The following is a 20,256-nucleotide window of genomic DNA, read 5'->3' on the forward strand; positions in this document are numbered from 1 at the left end:
CTAGCGGCCCTCCAGATGGTGCTGGTAGCGCTGCAGTGCCCAGACCACCGCCAGGCACTCCTGCTCGTTCACGTGATACCTCCTCTCAGTCGGGCCAAACTTCGCACTGGCGTACTTGTTCACACGCCTAACACCGTCGCCGTCCACCTGGTACAGGACCGCACACATCCCCTCCTGACTCGCATCCGTCTGGACGAAGATGGGGCGTTCGGGCGTCAGTCGCGACAGGGTGTGACAGTTCCGGAAACTGTCTTTGACCTGGCACAGGGCCTCGTCCGCGGCGAGTGTCCACTGGAACTTGGCCTTCGGCGACAACAGGTCAGTCATCGGGGCTGTGATCGTCGCGAAGTCAGGCACTAAAGACCACAGCCAATTCAGCAGTCCCATAAGCTTGTGGAGCTACTTTCTGGTCTTTGGCGCCTGCTTCCCTTCGATGAGTTCTAGCTGGTCGGGACGCGGACGGCATCCCTCTGCCGTCACCAGGTGACCCAGGAACACGCTCTCCTCAGCCCTGATGTGACACTTATTTGGGGCGCACGTCAGTCCATTTCTGGCCAGTCTTTCTAGGACCAGCGCCAGGTGGTGCATGTGGTCCTCCCACGTTCCAGAGTATATGATGACATCATCCAGATAAGCACTGGCAAAGACGCCGATGTACCCGTCCAGGACGCGCACCATCATAGACTGGAAAGTGGCCGGGGCGTCCATAAGCCCGACAGGCATGGCGCAGAACTGAAACCGCCGTCCATCTAGCACAGTGAATGCCGTCTTAGGACGGTCGGCAGGGCATACTGGCACCTGCCAGTAGCCCGACTTAAAGTCCAAGGTCGAAATGATTTTGGCGTCCCCCAGCCCAGCCAAGGCGTCAGTAATGTTGATTTGCGGGGGGAGTAGGAATCCTCAGTCGGTTAATCGCCTTGAAGTTCACGCAAAAATGTAAACTTCCGTCCTTTTTAGTAGCCAACACCACCCTAGAGTTGTATGGGGAGGTGCTGGGCTCGATTACCCCGTCGTGCAGCATCTTGTCCACCTGGGACTGAATTGCCTCGCGCTCCCGGGGCCCAAACCCGAGCACCTTCTCGAACGGCGGGCGGTGCATCAGTGTATTATGTTCTATGTCATAGTCGTGCCCCTCAACCGGTCTGCAGCCACAAATACCTGAGGTTGGGACTCCAGGGCCCGGCTGATGGCATCGACGTGTTCCTCCGGGACATTATGCCGGAGGTATTTCAGGTGGGTGACCGACTAAGGAGGGCTAAGGGGACTCTGATGAACACCGTACACCGTCCAGCACCCCCGGTTGCCGAAGTGCATTTGTCCGGCTCGCACCTCCACAGCGGCATCGAACTCATGCAGTCATGGTGCCCCCAGGATCTGCTCCTCTCGCAGGTCAGGGACCACCCAGGCCTCGATGCGACTAACATGCCCAAAGATGTTCAGCATTATCTGGATGGTGCCCCTCGCTGTTGTGGTGGCGTCCCGGGTGGCTAGCCACACCTGCTCCAAATGAGGTACCACCGCCTCCGCGTTGACCAGGCGAGCCGCCACGTAGGAATGGTTGGCGGCCATGTCCACCAGAGCTAGCAGCGCCTGGCCGTCGGCGCGGACGGGTACCCGCAGCAGCTCTGGCTCCTCTGGTCCAACTCGTCCCAAGTAGACCAGCATCTGGCCCCCTTCGTCACCAGGCTTTAAGTCACTCGGCTGCGGGGAGGCCCTGAGGGCCCCCGTTGGCAGTGCCAGCACCAGCGTGTTGTTTCCTTGGTGGGTGCCTCCGCCGGCGTCAGGCCGACGGAGTGTTAGGTCTTTTCCCTGGTGGTCCGATGACGAGGGCACGGGAGTGGCAACAGCGGACCTCCCTGCTGACGGCGGCCTGTCCCGCTCCGCCGGCCGTGTCTGTGCCCCCGGTGCCTGATGTGGTAGGTGACTTAGTTCGGGTGCTGGTTCTGCTGGTAGCTGATGGGCCGGGGCACGGCACCCAGCTGTCTGACCGCCCCCGGCTTCGCGTTTCCCTCCGACCACGTGTTTGATTCGCGCGCCTCCTCCAGCGCGGCCCTCGTGGGACACACACGGTGCCAGTGATACGCCTCTGGACAGAAACGGCAACGCGGCAGGCGTTCGTCGCTGTCCTCACCTGTCTTGCCGTCCCCCGTCCGGGACTGCCGTTGATGGGCGCGGGCTCCTCCCTGACCGGACACCTGTTGGTAGCCGAAGTAGCCGCGGAATCTCGCCACCGCTCGGTCGCCGTCTGTTACTTCCGTTAAGGTCAGTCCACTCGTCCTCCACTGGTCCTGGAGCCGGTGTGCAGTCCTTGGCTCTGCCCTCCACTGTAGTCGATCCCGATCGATTTCGTGGGCGAGGGCCACAAACTCTTCCGGACTCCGTCCGACTGCCGCCCTCATGAAGGGCCAGAATTCCGGTAGCATCAGCTCGACGACTTTAGATAATGCCGTGCGCGGGTCCCTTCCTCCTGCCATCCGCCAGTGAACGCGCAGCTTCTCGAAAACAAAGCGCTCCGCCCCCTCCTCTGTCCTTGGTGGCCGGCAGTAGAAATCCCTCTGGCACCTCGCGCGCACCTGGTCTTTGTCATAACGGGCCTCAATCTGACGTACAAAGTGACCCCATCTTGTGCTATAACTTCCCGCCATGGACCACCAGTCCCTCGCGTCTTAACGGAGCTGTCCGCTTGCCCGCGAAGTCCATTCGGCCGGTCGCACTTTGTATAGTTCCAGGAGATGTTCGCACTCCTGCACAAACCCCCGTGGATCCTCATTGTCGTGACCCGAAAATGTCGGCAAAGTGAGTGGCGCACTTACTTACTAAATCACTATCACCTCACGATCAAAGCGCCTGTCTCCGCGGCCATACTCATGACAGTGCCCCGCCAAGGCCCCCACGTGATTGCGTCCTGTGGAGCCGCCCGCTCCCTTCCACGTGTTTACTATGTCACCATCCTCCTTGCCATCCCCGATATCCTTCATTGTGCCCTGCACCGCGTGCCTTGCTGCATTGCCATTGTCACTCGTAAACATGTCCCACGCATCGTATGGCACTGCCCCGCGAACATCAATCATTGCCGTGTTCTGCACAGCGTGTTTCACTGCCTAGCCAATGTCACTCTTTGTCGTGTCCTGCACGACACATTTCCCCACATTGCCAACGTCACTCGTGAATGTGCCCTGCGTAGCGTATGTCACTGCCTTTCCAACATCACTCATCAATGTGTCCTGCACCGCAAAGTCACTGGTGAAGATGCCCCGCGCAGTGCATGTCACTGCCTCTCCAACGTCACTCTTTAACATGTCCCACACGACGCATTTCCCTGCGCTGCAAATGTCACTCGTGAGCATGCCCTGCACAGCGTATGACACTGCCTGGCGAACGTCACTCATCGCCATGTCCCGCGCAGCATATGTCACTGCCTTGCCAACGTCACTCTTTATCGTGTCCCATATGACGCATTTCCCTGCGCTGCCAATGTCACCAGTGAGCGTGCCCCGCACAGCGTATGTCACTGGCCCGCGAACATCACTAATCGCCGTGTCCCGCGCAACATCTTTCACTCTAAAGCCTACGTCACTGGTTAACGAGTCCCGCACAGCGTATGACACTGCCTCGCGAACGTCACTCATCGCCGTGTCCTGCGCAACGTCTTTTACTCTAACGCCTACGTCACTGGTGCACGAGTCCCACACAGCGTATGTCACTGCCTCGCCAACGTCATTGGTTGCTGTGTCATGTGCAGCGAATCGCACTGTCTCGCCAACGTCACTCGAGAGTGAGCCCCGCGTGTCTTATCGCACTGTCCCTCCACCGTCGCTCGTTATCGTATCCTGCGCGGGGTATTGTATTGTGTCCAATGTTATCAGATCCTCTGTAACTCGCATTACTTGTCTTCCCGTCATGGTTATTGGTAGCGCTTTTATTCCCCGCCGATCGGTAACCTTACCCACGCTCGATTCGCCGCATTATCACGCGCAGCTGGATCGCGACGCGCCACCGTCTCTGGTTCATGTCGTTCCCACGACGCGCAGATGCAGCTGCTTCCTGTCGCGCCGCCGTGGCGTGCACCAACTCCCGTTGCCGTGTGGAAAAAAGTCCGTGTTCGGCGACTCGCATCCTGTTCGTAATGACCCGTGGTCACTCTAGTTAGGCGCCATATGGCGTCCCCTGGGCTTTCAGCCCCTTCCTGGTTCCCAATTAAAGTCAGGAATGTGGATCAATGTAAATTGGCCGGCTAATCCAGTAAGTAGGGAGGGGTTCAGGCCTGTCGTGGCCGGGACCGGAAATTGAGGAGAAAAGGTTCGGAATGATTGAGGAAGGTGGAAACCAGGTTGAAATTAGGTATAGTTCGCTAATTGTTCGTACGCTAGTTTATTGCGGCTGATCCGCCTTTGCCCTAACCACACCTGTTCCGTGGTAATGGTAATGCCCGCTTCCCGCCGTACCGTAAAAACTTTAAACAACCGAAAACTCCCAACCGTAAACGTAGTTCGACGAATTACGAACGACTTACGAACGATACTGGTCGAAAACGCAAGTCCGCGCATGGTCGCGGACGCGGAAAACTCGCGGAGCACGGAGACGCAGGTCTGCACTCCGTGGCAGCCAAGCGGTGACTAGGGGGTAGATGTGGAGGAGGGGAAGTCGGTACGAACAAGACTGCGCATTCGCCACAGCCCAGGTGCGGCCTCTACATCGCTACACAAGAACCCTAGTAAACATAACACTATTAACAACACAATATATACACATATAAAATAGTTATCCGTCTTTGAGCGGTCTTTAACATGAACACTATAAAGCGCACTCGGGTGCATTCTTACGGTGAACACTGCACTGCACTGTCTGGGGGGGGGGGGCAGGGGCATGCCCCCTCAGGTCCACGGCGATGGGCAGGAATGGCCTCTAGCCTAGGAGGGCACGACGACTGTCATCAAATTCTACGCGATGGAAATAACACCAACGACGAACCACAAGCCACCCACTGTACAAGCAGGAGATCATGTGTTTGTGTGTGTCCATCCCCTGTCGGCCACACCATGTAATTACTGTGCAGGATTGGCCCCCCACTGGGGAGACCCCTACATGGTACAGAGACGCCTGGGCCAGATCACATACCTCGTGCGCCTAGGAAGATGGCGGGTGAAGAAAATTCATCATGATGACCTGCGCCTTGCCACACTCCCGGGAGACAGGCTCCCAGAATCGCCTGTAACACTGACTCCACCATAACACCCAACACCCAGGAGAGAACTGGATGATCCGACCACCCCTGAGAGTGAGGGGGACGAGGTTCAGAACGGTGAGCAAGCCTCACGCCGATGGTTCAGACGCAAATGATTACCACGAGTAATTATCACTGATGTATCGGCGGATGAAATGACATTCGATGCAGACGAGGCACCAAGTACACCACCGGTCATGACCGAACCATACGAGACTGACCCCGATGCACCTGTGTCACTGACCCGGGGTGCCTGGGGCCACCTGGCATCCCTGGAGGACGCCCACTTCACTGTCCATGTGATCGAGCCGAACGACGAGGCTAACGAACAGCCCCGCCGGCCAACCCAGCACCCGTGCACCTGGATGATAATGGCCTCGATGTGTCAATGACCCCACAGAGACAAATGCATCAACAAATGCGAACAAGGCTGTTCACAGGCGCAGACACTGCACCTGATAGGAACAGCAACCACATGCTGACACCACCCACAATGGAACCAGAGGAGGACCGAACCAACCAGAACTCGAGTGGTCTGGCATCACCCGGGATTCCAGAAAGTGAAGAGACCACATCGGCCACCCAAACTGACCTCCGCCAACATGACAACTTGACCTTACAGCCCCAACGGGTCAGACGGCCACCGGGATACCTTGCAGACTACCACCTGGGAACAATCCGGGGAGCCCGGTCTGCTGATGTAGCCACAGGGTACACACAGCGGGATGACCTGTGAGCAGAGCGCGGGGCCTACCAGCTACTGCCACTCCAAGCGCCTCCCACTTGGACCTGCTGCCAATGCTAGGGGTGCAACCATGCTGTGGGGTACCGATTGCAGGGAAACACCGGGCTTCTCCAGGGGGGGGGGGGGGGTTTGACGTCGTACCGCCTGGGACAGTGAAGCTCGGTCTCCAACCCGCCAGTACCTTACCTCGCTGCGAGACCACACCACTAGCCTAGCCTGTGCAGGCTGATGCTGCCCCCCCCCTCTTAGGCCGGCCGCGGTCAACGACAGTCGTCAACGGGTCATCAACTAGGATGGACGTGCCGTTACCCGCGTTTCCCATCCATTCAAAAACCGTCAGATAATTACGTGCGTGTGTTCATTGTGTTCAGCCACCATATAGCCTAGGAGCTTAGTAGTGCACGCTGGGGCCGCCGACGACCCACCACAACAACGGCTAGACACTTTAAGACTAGCCTGGCGCCCTCCTGGAGAACAAACACCTCAACAGAAACACCAGCAACTACTAGACACACCCCGGGTATCGAGTTCAAGACCCCGGGCGATGGCATTATGTTTTCTACAAATTACGAATGTTGCGATGCCGCGACGTCATCCTGTACGTGTACGTAATATGACTCGATTCATTGCTCTAACATAACATAGCATGTTATGAGGTATCAGAAGTAACGAGTAACGTAACGATACGATAGTAACGAGTACTAATTCTTATAGTAAGGAATACATACGGGTATGGTTTTTTCGTTACTTTTACACCTCTAGATAATAAGCAAATGTTTGGTGTAAATCATGGAGAAGCAAATTATTTCAACCTAAGATGAGTTTATTCATATAGAAATTTCTAAAGTTCATGCATGATTAAATTATTGTAAAAATTGAACTCAAGTATAAGTTAGCGTAAGACTAACCAGGTTTACTAATCAAAATTAAGTTAGTACCAAATATTTTAGTAGGATAATTTACGAAACTAAGGCCTTTTAACATGGCGAACGCCAGTGAAACTCGACTGCAGCGATCCTAGCAGCTCAGCCTAAAGAACACCCGTGAAATTCAAATTCCCTTATATTACAATGGGTGATCTCAGCACAGATTTTCTCTCGTCTTTTGAAATATTGTCGTTGTAGAGTAATGAATTAACACACTGTGGTACTACAACAGATCACAGAACACTGAAACTTTAATTTAAATCATTTATTTATATTGTTCAGTGTTTGTTTACGTTTATGTAAGTATTTTTATTTATATCAAATTTATATATCTTTCGTGTTTAATAACCTCTAAAGTTTGTTTTGGATTTTGCTAAGAGCATTGAACCATTTCTCTATGTTTGTACCTAACATTTTATGTCTTTTAAAAATACGTGATTGAAGGCCGTTGATTGGCCCATAGAACGGCGGATCTTTTGAACTGCAGTGTGAGACATTGTAAGTGACGTTATAATTTTGTAAAAAAAAAAAGAAGAAAAAAGCTTCTAAGAGGGCCATCTTGTGGTTGGTGTGTGCTGCCGTGTTGGGCCATGTTGACCCGGTATTTTAAATAGTTTCTCGCAACGCTAAGTCACCAAACTGGTGAGTAATTACGCCCCAAGCTTTGGCGAAGCTCTATTGAAATTTGTTTTACTGAGGCCTTCAGCAGAAATTCAGGTATGATTGTAGGCTGTGTAAAATCCTGAACTGTCACTATAATAAGTTACCGCGAGTCATAGCACAAATTGTGTTGGTGACAATCTGCTGCTTCGGAACATAAACTGTCTTTAATCGGTTGTCTTAAAAATATTTTCAAAGCCTCTAAGTTCATACATTTATGACACGATTAATAATATACACAACTTCACTCAGAAGTCTTGATTTTTGAGATTTTCATGCGAACCGACTAATTTTGAGATAGTAAATTTTATTTCAAATTAAACGAACTCTTGGTATCTGTTGTGCCCAACATAATTAATTTTACAGTTAATTAATATTTTGTGTTACTTTTGATTTATAAGTGTAAGCAACCTTGTTACAGATATCATTGGATATGCTTCAATTTTGTTTCAACCCGTTTTTAGATGGTAAATAAATAATTATTACAGAGGAAGAAATTGGGGCACATTACAACACCATACATTTATATTAAAAAAGTGTATTCAAAATCAAAAAATAGTAACCTAAAAATCGTGAAAAATGATTAAACTTTTAACATGGCAGCAAAAGGATACAGTTCATACAACTTTTAACAATGAAACAGACTTAACTTTAAATCTGAATTTTTGTAAAACGTTTATTTTCTTAATTAATTCCGTGAAACATGATAAAAATTATAAAATTTAAATTTCCTACAAAATGTGCTCATCTGAAAAGAAAATGAAAACTCCGAAAATGAGAACTACTTTCCCCAAAAACACTTTTCAATATTTTTACTGTTACTCACTTAAACTGGTGCAAAAAGTCCCTAAAATATTTTTATTTAAATTATTATATATCTTAATATATCTTGGACTTTTTAATAACTTTTTCACCTCCGTGATCATTGTCTCTTTGAACTTAAGGCAGTTTTATATAGTATCAACTCCACGTCCCAGAGTGGTCTATTTGAAAGTCAATTGCTAGAACCTTCTACCGACCAGTAAAACTGTCAGCGAAATAACAACATACTATTTTAGTATTAACAGTAACGTTATCAGTGTTTATATTTAAAAATTGTGCTACAATACTCATGCTCTTTAAGGCAGAATAATTGTTCCCTTTACGGGCTAAGGAATGTCCTAGATCGCGAGCTGGCTAGATCAAATCACGAGATGCAGAAACATTAAATAGATTTTAACACTGAAAGGAATAGGAGTTTCTCTTAGGATATGCTTCCCTCAATTGCCGAGACTACATTTCCAATATACGTCGTCGAGACTTAACTCAAAATAGAGCGGGGAGCACATGCGAGAGCTTTGAGAGCCGAAGACAATCAGGCCTTGGCACAAGAGCGACTCTCTCTCGAAAGACAAGACACTCGTGTAATTAAATGGCCCGCAGGGCACAGAAAGGTGGTGAGAGAGGAAGGGGCCTCCTGATTGGCCAAACGATGCGAGTGTGAGGCCTTTCTAAAATTTTTTAATAACTTAGGCTGCTCCACAGTTAGTTCCCAGATAGATGGCATGTTCAGTAGCTTCGAAAGCTAATGGACTGGCCTTGGTCGGGGTCACAGACAGCCGGGGCTCTTGATCGAGTTTGGGAAAGGAGGATGGTGTGTGAGGTGGGTGGAAACTGCAGTCACAGTGGGAATTGGTCTCAACTGGTCCTGCAGACGTGCCAGTACGGTAGGGAATCTGAAACTGGAGCCTTTCCGAAATCGTTCACCTCAGGCTGCACTCGGGTGCAACTGTGTGACCACCTGGTGTCATGCAGGCTGCCAGTAATTGAAGGGGTCTTCATGCACCAAGGCGGGAGAAAAATGAGGCTACATGCTGTGTCCAAAAATGGTTTTAAAAATATCCATTCCGGTGCTGGGAAAGCCTTGGAGGATCAGTGGGGAAAAGGTTAAATAAGAGTGTAAAATGAGAACAGCACATTTATTTTAATGCTCGTAAATCACTGTAAATTTAAAGTTCACAATTAAAATTAAGGACTGAAAAATCTGTGCCAAAAAGTCTTAATCTGCACCACATTTGTGGCATTTCATCATTTGTTTGGTATTGTTGATATCTGATTTGTGTGTTTGCTGTGTCCGACAATGTAACATCACAGGAGCACACCAATAGGCACCTGCCATTCAAACTTGAGTAATATTCAGTCTGTTTAATCTGTTAAAACAGTTTCCTATGTTTGCTGTTCATTGCCAGACGATGTAATCAAATGTAGTAGTATAACAATAAAGGAAAGTCATCAAAAAATCGGGACACATTATGCAGCGCATTCAAGCGGCAGGACCAGATCTTTCGCCATTCGCACATATGTGATAAGTGTTTGGGCAATTTAGAATGTACATTTTTTCCGTTTTCTGCAGTTGTAGTTGTTTTTTAAGGCTGGAAACGTTCCTGCAAGGTTTGGTTGCAACCTTCCTGGTGAGGACGGGGAGGGAGTGGAATGGGTTGGGGGAGGAAATGGTGGAGGTCAGGGATGGGAGGGAGCTGAGGAGAAAGCTGATGGAGGGGGGGGGGGAGAGGGGAGTGAGTGGGAGTTCTTGCCACCGGGTGAAAGCCCAATTGCAGGTTAATAATAATAATATAATAATAATATAATTATGATGCTGCTAACTGCAAGCAGTGGTTTTTGAAGTTAAAATACCTTGGACGCGTTGGTGCCGAGTCATCTGCATGTAGCAGCATATATAATCGCTGAAATGAACACCAGGAAACATACGTCTGTGATGGCAAAAATGTTCTGAAATACATTTTATAAACTTTAAGAGTCACTCAAATCATTGCAACTTTAAAAATTCATTTTAATTTTTAGACTATTCATTACTTCTACAAAAATTTTTCCATTATTTTCAATAGATGTGTTTAGCACAGTTGTATTATGCGTGACTGATAAACGAAAGGACATAGAATTGAATCCCATCCACATCTGTTGTTTTTTTACAATTTCTTATGACTCATTATTACATTTTAACACCATAGTTAAAGAAAATTACTTATTATTTAAGTAAGTGTTCTTATAACAATAACTTTAAATGAACAGCACAGTCCATTGGTTTGGTTATTTTACAATAAGTAGTCATATTAACATTTAATTTTTATTTAAAATGAAAAATCTTATAAACGTAATCAAAATATTTTATTGGCTGTATGGCAAATATATGCATATACATAAATATAAAGAAGAGATTATGTTTGTTTGATTGCATGTTTTTTATCCAAATGTAAATATTTATTCTGAACTTGAAATTTTGCACACTTGACCAAAATAATAAAATGTCACTGTCTACATAAGATTCCTAAAAACAATCCAGATTTACATTTCCCACCCCTTAAAGCATAATTTTGGTACTTCCTTGTAATTTTTTGCACAACTGCCATTTAAAATAAGAATATAACCATCGTCATCTAATTGTGAAAATAGCAAGCAAAGCAAAATGGATTTTAAGATGAATGCTTTATTTAATGTGTTTTTAAATACTTATTCTATATAATATATTATATTCTATATAATATATTATATTGTTTTTAAAAGCATTTTTGTAAATATTTAAAATATTATCTAGAGTACATGCTCTTATAAAAATATGATATATAATTCTGAAAGTTAGATTTTTGAGTTCCTCTCATTCTATTTGATGAAAAACATCATTGCAATATTTCAATTAGTTTAGATTAGTTCATAAAGTTGTTAGCTACAGTTGAAATGCTGTAAATTGTTATAAATGGTTGGTTGTGGAGTTTTTAACTACCTTAATGTTTTATTATTAACCACGCCTACACTGGCTGGAAACAATCAAGCCATTAGCATCATAAAAATAGTCACTGCTCTGAACTTTCAAGCCCGACCCCTAGTTTACATTATAACTTACACTACCGACAGTCCCCAGTGCGACTGCTGCTAGAAGTACTGTGTCAACTATAATGTTTCACTTGTAACTGAAAACCTTACCATACATGTTTACATATGCTGTGTGTATTATTTCAAGTAACCAACTTCAGTATATAGAGGAGCCAGCACACTATGCGGAATAGGGAGAAGTGCTTCACAATGTAACAACTATAGCATCTTAGATTCCAAGCCGACGAACCTACTGGACCACGCTAGGGCTGATGATACATGACAAAAAATTGGTGTCACAAAATTCATTGGGACAGGTCCAAAATAATTATTGTGCATGCATTGTTTACTTTTAAGTTCAAGCAGAAGCCTCAGTGATATGAATTTTGAAAAAAATTTAGTGTAGGCCCTAAGTAAATTATTGCCCAATTTTCCAGAAAATATGTTTAGTGTTGAGTTAGACAAATACCTACAGAATCATCCTTAAAACAAGGCATCAAAAACTGGGTGATCAGCAACAATGATGAGTAAAAGTACACCAAACAACAAAAAAATTAAATATTTTGTTTTTACCCTTCCTCATGGTGGTAACTTTTTTACTCCTTTGCAATGTTATGAAGCTGCACAAATGTGTTAAATAGATAGTAAAGCACTTGGGTAAAATATTGGTAAATTAAATTTTTTTGCTAGGCCATAAATTAAACTTGGTTCATAATTTCTTGAGCTATTACTTTTCAAGGGCCTTTAAATTTATGTATATCTGAAATCAGTTTGTAAATATACGTATTTGTGGTTTAAACAACACATTGAAACATTATTTACAGATTCCAGGCACACTAAACAAAAACAAGAGAGATATAAATAGTTTGGAGAGCAATTTTAAAAAGCTAGGTCATCTTACCAATTGTGTGATCAAATAAAATTTCTGTGTTACGACATTGTTGCTTCTGTAAGACTGACTAAAGTGCAACAGTTGGTTCCCCACCACTCCTGGCTTCCCGTGAAGAAAAGGGGGGGGGGGGGGGGTGTTGGTCATTGCACAGAGGGAAACCTCAGATGGCTCTTTTTCTTCTTGTCACATAGCTACTGTGTATTCTTAAAAATAGCAGCGCATTATGTTGGATTTTTGGTGAATTTACTTGTGGGAAAATGCTAAATGTTTGTGTTTCAATGGAGGAAAAAAACTTATTTAAAAAATGTCACTAAGGCGGTGTTGCTTGTTAAGTGATAATATATGTACATAATTAAGGTTTGTGTAATTCAAAGGCTGTGCATAAAATGCTTGGTTATTTCAGACTTCTATTTTTACAAACTTTAATAATTAAAAACCATTCCCAGGCAAAATTAATATAAGAACTTTCAAAGACCTTGAAAGTACACATTGGGAAATAAAAAAGGACTTTTAAGGGCCATAAAAAATTAAAGATAAAATAATTCTTTTTTTTTCTTTCCTGTCCTATTTTTAAAATTACATTTTTATTTTGTATTTACATCTATGTGCCTATTCTTGAAATTCACCCTTCAACACTTTAAATACCCCACAAAAGATAATAAATAATAAAAAAACAGTCTGAAAATAAAATGTTTATTGATGGCTAAACTGTTGACCAGAAAGAACAGCGCGCCCGAGCCTCAGTCGGACTTGACGGCCACCAGCCCAACCCCTCTCGCCGCCAGCCTCAGCACCATGGCCACACTGCAACCAACCACAGCACAGCACTCGAGTCAGCACCGCTACTCAGTGTTACCTCCTGTTAACTCATACCGACAGCTCTCTCACATTTTAAGTTTCATCACAAGTTTTTGTCATCAGATTTACTACGTGTTTTATAATTTCTGTAAAATTCATGTCACTCATGTGACATTTTAGAGCTCAAGAATGATATTTCATATGTGTACAGTATTGTTATGAAACTAAACAAAAATTGCATAAGAGCTATTGCAATACATTTACAAGAAGAGCCCTTAAATAATAAGCTGGACTTAAAATGATCCGTCGCATCCGTTCGTTTCCCATCCATCTGTTAAGACAATCAGAAGACACAGAAAATTTCATCCATCCAGTTGTCCATCAAAAGCTTCCCAATCTTTAACTCTCGATGGACGGATGGAGAAAATTATCACCTCCAAAATGTTAGCATGGTATTGCAGGCAACCTTTACTATCATAAACATTTCTGAAGTTTGTTTATTTGTTTAGCTGCTTCCATTAAATGTTTTAAACTTACATCTGAACAGATTTAAAATTTTGATTTTTGATCCTAAAACTGACAGAGACAGAAGTGTAATTGATTATGTATGTATAGTAAAAGTTATAAATATCAGAGTAAAAAAAATTGATTTTAATGATTTATAAGTACTTAACTTTCATGATCATCAATCTAATCCAATTATATAAGATAAATTTCAACCACTGTGTAGGCCTTCTAGTTTGTTTAGCAGCATCAAAATGGAATGGCATTTGACTGATGGGCAGATCACTGTAAATCGGTCAGACTGTTGATGGACAGACGGGTGACAGATATGTAATGAAAATGAAATTACCGACACGATGCTCAAGACTGAGCCTTAAGGCTGCATAGTTGTGAGTTGAAACAAAGTTTTTGCTTAGATTGCTCTCACCAGACTGCCAGTGGCCCTAAGGCATGTTCTCACCCTTCATGTTGGTTTATTGCATTTTCATGTCCATATTTCTTATCTAGGGCAACTCCTACAAATTTTTGTTAGTTTTAAAATTTACTGTTCACAAATACACACCACACATTAACAGCTACTTGCAGAACGTCTGACAAGTGTAAAACATTTTGGTAGGGAAGTCAAGATTGACCAAAATTATCACTTTACACACAAAATTTACTTCATATTATATTATTTAATGCTAAATAATCCTTCTTTTCATAGAATAAGTATTTATTTTGCATTATTTACTTCAATTTCTGGAGCAAGATAAATAACTCCCCAAATTTTTTTCCGAGTTGTTACGATTTGTATTTAGTGTAATTAAAAGCTTACTAGTCTGTGATTTCCTGGAGTGTAATACAGGGCTTGAGCCAGGTCGCCATGACCCCTAACACTTCCATGCTGGCAAGGATAAACTTCTGCCATGATAAAAAGATAACAAGATAGAACTATACACTAGTTGCAATGACATCAGCATATTTTAATCTTACAATGTCTTCTTGTACAGAAATGAATCCATCCAAGAAACTGGGACTAGTGTGCATATATTTTATGGGTGGTGCGCCGAACAACTTGAGCTCGTTTATAAATGTAGTAGTCATCAGTATCCCCCTCACTGCGAAGGCAGCACCCATGTGCCCCAAACACTTGGCACCTTGGCATATTTGCAACTAGAAAATACTGCAACGTGAAAACAGACAAGCGTGGCAGGTGTGGCATAGCACTTGCACTGTACTGTTGTTTACTTGTCCGCTGCGAGAGGTGTGATAAATAATCTAAATAAGCAGAAGACTGTAAGACTCGCTCCTAGAGCTTTGGTAGAGGCCTGGTGTAATACGTCCGTGATTTAGCCCAAGTCACATAACTTGGCAAAACTACAACTAACTGCTTGTCAAGCCATAAAATGTTTTGAAAATACATAATAATAATAATAATAATAATAACAAAAAAACTGAACAATACAAACTTGTGAGAGAGGGACAGTAGTGTCATCTCTTCTCTTTGACGTCATATAAGGCAATACAGATGAACCAAACTAAAATGAGGCATGCATATGGCAATAAATTACAAAGCCCCAGCAAAATAGCTGCCACACAGAGAAGTCCTTACAGAAGATCATTACATGTCACTCTTCCCATCAAAGACAGAACTTAAATCATTCATTAACTCAAATGACGAGTTCATCACAACATTCGTTAACTCAATTTTACAACTTAAATAACAGCAATAAAGTGGACAACACTTACATCCATTGTCATAACTTTTCATGTGGAAAATCTTCACAAGTTAAAGCTGTCATACAAATTAAGGATGGTAAAACTAAACTCAAAGTGAACACTCCGCATGGAGCAAGTTGGTGCAGTGGTAAAGGTAAAATGGCATCGCATTCCCAAGATCTGGGCTTCTATCCCTGGAGCACCCAGCTTCGCAATTTTGGGAGGGAGGATATCAGAGGGAATTTTTTAGGCATGGAACTAACACATGGTTGGACAGGGAGTTCATAATTTTAAGAGAAAAAAATTCCAGCTTTTGAAACTATATTATAACAAATTTCTGACATATTTAAAAGTCATCAACTGCAATATAGTTTACTTATTTTTAAAAATAATAAAATATAAAATTACATACAGTAGCACCAAAAAAATGTAGAGTAATGCACACAAAAAATAAATCAACTTTATAGGTAAAGTGCAGAATGAAGAAGATTATTTTTTCGACATCCTGCTTGTGTTTTTAAGGTTTGGGTTGGTGCCCATACCATTACGACTGGTCTAGTTATCCTGATTTTTGTTTTCACATGTTTTCCTAAAGTTAGTCCAGGCAGATGCTGGGATACAATATCCAATGACCTGGCTGTATACAAGATGTTTGGCCCAATAGATAAATGTGTACTGCACACCTCAAGACTGTAATCAATCCTGCAGGCATGATCTTCCCAGAGTTGTAAAACCTCATGCCCATGACGCCTCCAAGAACGGCACTCGTTCCCAGCAATAAGTAGTAATTGTTGGGGTTCTGTGATGTCTGGAAGGCCCCGTACCCCAGAAGACCACCAAACAGCAAACCAGCTCCCAGAGAAGGCAAGCTTCCTGAAATTTTTTTTTAAAACTTAGTAACACATTAATTTTATGATAAAGCATAGGTAATGTCTTCAATGATACAGTTAGAGTTAGATAGATCTACAATGAATGAATAATCTTGGCATAATTCATTTCCAGTTCAAAAAAATATGATAAAAAAGTGTAGTTCTCACCACATTCACTACAACCAAATCGTAAAATGGGTTCAGAGGAATGCTGGGACTTGACCTATTAAACGATGCATATTCTATGGCATAAAAAACCCATCTACTTTACATTTCACAGAAGATATTTTCTATGGAAGAGTACTCTACTGAAAAAAATAAAACAATAAAATAGTTTTTGAGTAACTCTATTATTATTATTATTATTATTATTATTATTATTATAGCCGCAATTGGGTACATAAGTGCCCGGTGGCAAGAATTCTCCCTACTTTCCCCGCACTCTTCTTCTGAACTGATCCACACTCCCAGCTGACACACTCCTCCTCCAGCCTATTCCATTCCCCTACCGCCCTCACGACCATCACATTTTTTCCCCTTTCTGTCCTCCTCTCTTTGAAAACCTTCCTAGTATTTTACTTCCTACTTCTAGGCATTCCCATTTTGACTTTGCCCCCCAGCTCTCCTCATCCTCCCACTCCACTCAGCACTCGGTATATCTTGACCAGTCTCTCCTTCTGTCTTCTATCCTTTAAGCTCTCCCATCTCATTCCTATCATCATCTCTGTGGTACTGCACTCCCCCTTCCATTCTCTGTCCAATCTCCTCCACTTGCCCTTATCTAGCTGCTCTCCTCTGCACCCCCTCCAGCTCCCTCTCAAGTACTGCCGTGTATGGGTCCCACACTGCTGCGGCATACTCCAGCATGGGGCGGACCATAGTTTTGATCATTCTGAGAAACAGTATTGCAATATTTCAAGTAGTTTACTGTTTATAACAATTAACTAAATTTTAAAAATACAGTAAAAACTTAGTAACGTTTTATTAAGGTTGGCTACATTAAAAACACTGTTAAATCGTGTACACTTTTAGTTAGGTCAAGTTAGCGACATAAAACGTACTTAACGGCATTTTTCCGAGCAAGAAGTACAGGAAAAAAAAATTCCAGAAATTTTCTATTTTTTTTATAAGCGACTACTCTAGGAAATTACCGGTTAATACAATTTCGAAATACTTAACTTCGCCTCAGTCACGTCTGTGGAACCCGGCTTAGCAATAACAGAATAAAGTACAGTCACCAAAGTGACAATTTATACCTGCTTTAACATATCCAACTACTCCGCCAGCTGCAACTGCTGCAGCATAAGCAAAACTCAAAACATCGACAGGCATTATGACACACAACAGTAAAAAAAGTAGAATGCTAAATTTTCTTGATGACTTTCAACACAAATCGCGCTCAAGAACTTAAACTCACGCTGACCCTTCAATGTTAGCGTGATTTTTTTTTTTTTTTTTTTTTTTTTTTTTTTTAACCACCTGCCGATCAGCTGATTTCTTTAGTGCTGATACACGGACAGCCTAAGGTTCACCCACTTAGATCGACATGCCCGAACAGTTCCGAAGTACGTCGCTCGATCGTTTAACTTCGGTTATAGAAAAGCGCGGGCTATAGCTACAGCTTTTGAACGTGAACAATGTCATCGTTTTTTGAGCTAGCAAGGGATAAATTGCAAAATTGTACCAAAAGTGATAAAGATAACACTATTCCGGGATATGTAGACAGTGAAACCGGTTATAACAATTTATTTGATGCCTTAAAAAGTGCAGGTTACTCGTTCTCAGAAGTAGTGCAGCACAGGAGCAATTCAAAATATTAGATTTAATTTTCTATAGAAGACGAAGCAGGCAACATCAACATGTTTATCTTGCTTGGTTCAAATCCTCAACCCTTATATCTGTCAATGAAGGAAATGAATTGAGCTTTCAGCTTGGTGACCTCTAGATCATTACAAAAAAAAATGAAGGGCTATAAAATGCTAATGATATAATGACAGAATGTATGGGTGAAGTAACATAAGAACTCTGAGCAAACCAACTAACCACTGCAATGTTTGCTATGTTCCCCACTATCAAAAGATCCATTAATGACCCTGCTGAGAATCAAACCCAGATCACTTTGGTGATAGAAAAGTGAGCACTTAAACACAGAGACCTAATGTTTGCCTCTAATGACCACATTTATAAGACCACAAACCAAATGCTTTTTACCTTTTCCCCCATTAATTTAATTACCTTACCTTTACAGATCGTGAGCAGAAGGTAATGACTAGTATACTGAATGAAGTCTTTGAGATTAAGGGCTTCTTATGTGTAGGAATGTTTGCAATTTTTGAAACAGCCCTTTTCGGAATTTTATTATTCTACTACTGCTAAAAGTCTCTTCTCTACAAATTTGCTTTGTTCTGTTACTAATTATTATTAATGTAGGACATCCTCCATTCATTGCATACCTTTAGTGAACATATTATATTTTATTATATTTTTATTCCCCTCGCTGGTTCTGTATGTTCAACTACAGCTGATTCAGTTGTGTCTTTATATTTTTAATTATTTATTTCCATAGTTTTCCATGGCAAACAATGCAAAACTTCAATGGTGTTTATCCAAAAATTGGAAGTAGATCATATTTTGAAGGTTTGCTATGTAACATTTCATTATTTAAAATTTTATTGTAATGTTTAAATTCAAGAAAAGTTTTCTGATGTATGTTCTGAGAAAAAGAAACATTTACAGAAGCTTACTGTAACCCCAAAAATGAAGTATGATGTTACTGATATCATTTGTGTTTGATATAATTATTAGTGTTAAATGTGCATTTGCAGTGCTAATATCTGATCCCGTTCACATACAAGCATACGTGTGATAACTAAAATGAAGTATGACGATTTAAGAGTTAAATGTTATGTTTAATCTCTTTCCCTAACTGTTTGATGAATATTTTAAGTGCAAATGTGCAGTTTGTAGTTCTTATGTTAGATCCAACACATATTATACAGGCTAATGTGCATTGTTTTATGAAGAATAGTGTTGTAACAAACTGTCAGATTAAATTGTTTTGTTCCAAAATAGAGCAATGCTCTTTGGAACATTGCAGAAAATAAAATTTTAAGAATTACAAAGTCTAGCACAAATATTAATGTAAATCAGCTCCAAGACTTAGTTGTAAATGTGAAATTAGGCCTATATGATTACAATCTTCTAGCATTAAAGGTCTAGTAAGCCTACCTACATTTGTATGTTAAATAATCTAAGTTCATGAACATTTAAACAAATTGCTGCAAATATTTGAGTTCAATGAACGGATTCAAATAATAAATTATAGGTTGAAAGATAATCTAGTTATGAAGCCAATAGTATTATTAATTAAAATCTTGTCTGTAATCTCAGAAGTCAGAGAAGTTGAACCCTCATGCAAAACCCAGAGCTGGTTGGCAATAATTTTTTTTTATTTATTAATCATTTTTGGGATTTTTTTTTATCAAGATTGATTAATTTACATTGATTGATACCAAACATATACAAGAACTTTAGAATACAGATTTTCCTTCATATCGAAATATTGTTATTTAAAAAAAAAATTATTTTCTTTTGTTGATAATACACTTGACGTCGTCCGGGCCTGCGGCCCCCTTTCGAATCCGATATGCCACCGCCTAAACACCTCCATCCTCTGTTCATATTCAAACCTCCCGCTAGCGAGTGCGTGCGTGTGTTGGTAGCCCGGCAAGAGGGCGCTTAGCTGCAGTGCGCCGCACACCTACTTATAATTAATATTATTGTAATCTTTTCTTTTCGCCCCTAAAATAGTGTCATGACGATTCAGTAAGTAAGTGCCTTTTGTTTTATTAATATGTTATATTTTGTAATAAAGTATGTGCAAGCACGGCCACGAACGCTCCCTAGCGGGTGACGACGGAACCAACACATAACTTTATTCAAACTATATTTTATCACATAAGTAATTATTACAGACGGTCTGGTCATGGATGTGTATCTGGTAATTTTATAAAGAGCGCCATGTTTCCTGCCGCAAGCCCTTGTCTCACCCGTCTCCTTCTACAGCCGGC

General features: G+C 42.7%; 2 protein-coding genes and 1 long non-coding RNA gene across 3 annotated transcripts; 1 reads left to right on the forward strand and 2 right to left on the reverse strand.

Annotated features, from left to right (window-relative positions):
* LOC134528843 (uncharacterized) lies at positions 1-327 on the reverse strand. The gene has a single exon (XM_063362512.1). It carries the CDS (start codon positions 325-327, stop codon positions 1-3), a length of 327 nt encoding a protein of 108 aa, XP_063218582.1.
* Positions 328-7,384: 7,057 nt separating this feature from the next.
* Positions 7,385-13,757, forward strand: LOC134528525 (uncharacterized). The gene is made up of 2 exons (XR_010074404.1): positions 7,385-7,537; positions 13,034-13,757. It is a non-coding gene; the product is annotated as an uncharacterized LOC134528525 (long non-coding RNA).
* On the reverse strand, positions 12,994-17,651 carry LOC134528524 (transmembrane protein 14C). The gene is made up of 3 exons (XM_063362227.1): positions 17,443-17,651; positions 16,001-16,190; positions 12,994-13,118 (listed from the first exon to the last, which is right to left on the reverse strand). Exons 1-3 carry the CDS (start codon positions 17,516-17,518, stop codon positions 13,055-13,057), a joined length of 330 nt encoding a protein of 109 aa, XP_063218297.1. The 5' UTR covers positions 17,519-17,651; the 3' UTR covers positions 12,994-13,054.
* Positions 17,652-20,256: the final 2,605 nt, after the last annotated feature.

The sequence above is a fragment of the Bacillus rossius genome, chromosome 1, assembly GCF_032445375.1.
Source record: "Bacillus rossius redtenbacheri isolate Brsri chromosome 1, Brsri_v3, whole genome shotgun sequence".
NCBI lineage: Eukaryota > Metazoa > Arthropoda > Insecta > Phasmatodea > Bacillidae > Bacillus > Bacillus rossius.

Bases quoted from the DNA above. Each gene is read 5' to 3' on its own strand.
- LOC134528843 (XM_063362512.1), bottom strand. From the start codon at position 327: ATGACTGACCTGTTGTCGCCGAAGGCCAAGTTCCAGTGGACACTCGCC.
- LOC134528524 (XM_063362227.1), bottom strand. From the start codon at position 17,518: ATGCCTGTCGATGTTTTGAGTTTTGCTTATGCTGCAGCAGTTGCAGCT. The intron at 16,191-17,442 runs GTATAAATTGTC...AAAAAATTTCAG, and splicing joins AGTTGGATATGTTAAAGCAG to GAAGCTTGCCTTCTCTGGGA. The intron at 13,119-16,000 runs GTGTGCAGTACA...GGTTGGTTGCAG, and splicing joins GGATTGATTACAGTCTTGAG to TGTGGCCATGGTGCTGAGGC.